At 38.0% G+C, this 3,705-nt stretch overlaps 1 protein-coding gene across 1 annotated transcript; it reads right to left on the bottom strand.

The window, feature by feature from the left end:
• On the bottom strand, positions 1–913 carry LOC108047391 (serine protease 42). Its single transcript, XM_017127546.2, has 3 exons — positions 724–913; positions 619–664; positions 1–562 (listed from the first exon to the last, which is right to left on the bottom strand). Exons 1-3 carry the CDS (start codon positions 911–913, stop codon positions 61–63), a joined length of 738 nt encoding a protein of 245 aa, XP_016983035.2. The 3' UTR covers positions 1–60.
• Between the last annotated feature and the right edge of the window lie 2,792 nt (positions 914–3,705).

Here is a 3,705-nt window from a genome sequence, read left to right as displayed (position 1 = left end):
TATATTGATGGTCGCAGTACCATTATTAAATCTATATTGCTATAGATTTATTTCAATTATTCAATTCATTTCTTCTAACGCGATTGGTATTATCCAGTCCGTATAGGCAAAAACATTGGTATAAACGTCAGCATATGTTTCGGGATTGCGATAGCTCAGAATTCCATGTTGCACGTAGCGCTTTAAAACCACTTCAAAGATTGATATGTTCAAGGGACTGCCAACGAGATTAGAGGCCACGTATTCTTGCTTTTTTTTGTCAGCACAAGAATTTCCAAACAATGATCCTATACTGCACCAAAAGCCAATTTTAGGATCCTTGTTTGATATTTCAAAGGTGAGCGACTTGTTTCTACTGGCATTTTCTGTGATGCATAGCGGTGTTATATGGCTCTTATACACGACCGCCGTTGGCAGCTTAAGCAAACCTATGTTATGTTCATGTGTGGCTGACGCAAATGACCTGTGTACGTAGGCTTTTGAGACAGGGTATTCCTCATAGGTGTTGTCGGAATAGCTATTGTCTGAAACCGATCCGTCGAAATTTCCCAAGCGCACGACCCTGTTAAAAATAAGTTTCTTTTTATTGTAACGTAATTTTTGTTTGGCATGACTTACAGTTGGGTTTGGGAGTCTATGCAGCTCGCAGCCGTCAGGACATACTCTAAAAAATAGTCAATATTGTCAAAGTCCCAAGCAATACATTCTTTATTAAATACAAACGTTTATTAATAAGCGAGCCAGCGCAGATTAGTTTAGATTTTGATCGAATTTCAGCTAGCCAAGGAGTGCGACTAGACCCCTTAATCTCAATAAAGGGATTAACACTTGCACAATTGTCATCTAGAAATTGAGAAGATCCATGATGAATCAGCACAAGTGTGCACAAAAATATCCACCGAACAGCACTCATCTTTCTGAACGAATATTCACTAAAGAACTGATCTAAAGTCGGGAGCTGAGTGTCAATTCCATATTTTTTATAGAATCAAGCTTATCAGGGATCTTTCCGGTCCACTTAAGTGTAAAGATCGTGACTTTGTGGATTCTGATTCCTAAGAATTCCCAAGATTGATGGATTGTCATTTTTTTCACTGTTTAACATGGCAATTCTAGTATCAGAAACTGGACGAGTGGCAGCTTTAAGGCGAAGTCAACGCCCAGATTTCGGACCCGCAATGAATTATGACTTTAATTTCAATTTCAGTCTGGGGCCAGCATATGTGACGTCTCTTTCTCTCACTCTCTCCCTGTCTTTCTCCCTCTCAATCTCTTTCTCTTTCTCAGCCTGTCTCTGTTTCTTCGGCGAACCACCTGCCAGATATCAATGGCCATAATTTTAAAGTCAGTGACGGATCATAAATTCGAAACTTTTCTGAAAAACGGCAGCGGCCAAAACAATAACAACAGTTCAATAAGAGCCACAAGAGATGAATCCATGGAAACCATTGACGGTCAATGACGAAAGCATCAAATACAAAAACCGATTGCCATCATGTTGAAGATATTGAGTTCAACACCAAAGGAAGTTACGGTCAGCACCAATTGCTAAATGCTCTGTTTAAATTTATCATTTGGAAAACAGCAAATGGCTCGTTAAAAATGTAATCTAAAGTACTTAAAGTCAATGTAAATGATTTTTATTACTTTTTCAATAGCAGTTTTTTTCTTTATAATTCTTGAAATAATCTTTTTACTGGTCAGAGGTTATCATAATAAGCTTAAGCGTAAATTGCTGATAATAACATATAAACATTTGTTATTCGGCAACGAAATACAAAATATATGAATGCCAATAAAAAAAGCTGAAAATTTAAATGACTCACCAAGAATGAATATTTGAAATATTATTTCGAATTGTTGTGCATTACCAAATTTCAGAATTTGATACCAAGGTATGCTAAACTGTCTGAAGACAAATAGGACTGAATCGCAAAATAAAACAACAAGCTAAATTTCATATTTATCCAAGATGCTTTTTTAAGAGGTAGGACCTTCAATTCAAAAGGGTATGCCAGAAGAGCGTTTGTCAGCAAAAGAATAACAACGACAGGCAAAGCAACTGCAAATTACACTTGAACGGAACACAGGGCAGTTGGGAAAATGGAAAAATGGGGGGCGGAAAACGACAAGAGCAAAAGGTAAACGACAAGAATACGATTGGAAAACGATTTTCATTTCTGCAGCTAATATGAGCGACAAATCTAAGTGGAGTGGGGCGAAGTGGGCGTGGCTATTACACAAATACACTCACACCCACACACACACACTCACACTCACCGACACACCATGCAAAAGGGACAATTTCGAAATCAATATTTATGACTGCCCCAGCAGATTTATTGCAACTGGCGGAGAGGGTTCGAATTTCGCCTCGTTCTAGTTGAATTCTTTCTCTACTTTCCTGTTTTTTATACCCTTGCAGAGGGTATTATAATTTTGGTCAAAAGTGTGCAACGCAGTGAAGGAGACATCTCCGACCCTATAAAGTATATATATTCTTGATCAGGATCACCTCCTGAGTTGATATAGCCATGTCCGTCTGTCCGTCTGTCCGTCTGTCTGTCCGTCTGTCTGTCCGTCTGTCTGTCCGTCTGTCTGTCCGTCTGTCTGTTTCAACGCGAACTAGTCTCTCAGTTTTAAAGATATCAAATTGAAACTTTGCACACACCCTTCTTTCCTTTGCACGCAGTATATAAGTCGGAACGGCCGGGATCGGCCGACTATATCCTATAGCTGCCATATAACTGATTGATCGGAAATGCCATAACTCTGCTGTTTGTTAAGTTAGGAAGTTGGGATTTTCTATGGGTTTTATATTTGGCCAATCAATCCGACCTACCAAATTTCATAAGGATCGGTCGACTATATCTTATAGCTGCCATATAACTGATTGATCGGAAATGCCATAACTTAAGTGTTTGTTAAGTTAGGAAGTTGGAATTTTCTATGGGTTTTATTTTTTGCCCAATCAATCCGACATATCAAATTTCATAAGGATCGGCCGACTATATTCTATAGCTGCCATATACATAACTGAACGATTGGAAATGCCATAACTTTGGTGTTTTTAAAGTTAGGAAGTTGGGATTTTTTATGAGTATAAAGAATGCATCATATGAATAATTTTGGAGAATATAATTTGCAGAATATTCTGCAAGGGTATTTCAACTTCGGCTCCGCCCGAAGTTAGCTTTCCTTTCTTGTTCCTCAATGCTTCTGTTGCTTTCTGCCGAGCTCACAAAATAATAATATCCCGTGTTTGATTTTCGTATGCAAGCGCATGTATATATATTTATTGTCTCTGTGTATTTGTGCATTGCTTGGTTTATGACACTGCACCATTTGATGATTTATGCATTTTAAACAAAATGTCAGCAAATGGACGTATATAAAGGAGCTGGTATTTTTTTTGAAATCGTTCCTTCTCCGGCAAAATGATCAAAGAAATTCCAGTTGCCGATGCATTTGGATGCTATACAACTGCAATTGCAACTGCATTCAATTAACACACATACACGCAGTCCGCCTTTGGCGACCACGCCCCCATCTGTGGCAGCATCAGTGCACAGAAAGAATATATTTGCTTATATTTTTTTATTTATTTAGTATCTATTGTTATTCTTTCTGATTCAAACTATTACAAATGTTGTAGGAATCGAAGAACAAACCAAGAGGAAAGTTAAAAGTTGGCGTATTTAATTA

Source organism: Drosophila rhopaloa, unplaced genomic scaffold (genome assembly GCF_018152115.1).
Source record: "Drosophila rhopaloa isolate 14029-0021.01 unplaced genomic scaffold, ASM1815211v1 contig_167, whole genome shotgun sequence".
Taxonomy (NCBI): domain Eukaryota; kingdom Metazoa; phylum Arthropoda; class Insecta; order Diptera; family Drosophilidae; genus Drosophila; species Drosophila rhopaloa.
This window is presented reverse-complemented; position numbering and strand designations above follow the sequence as displayed.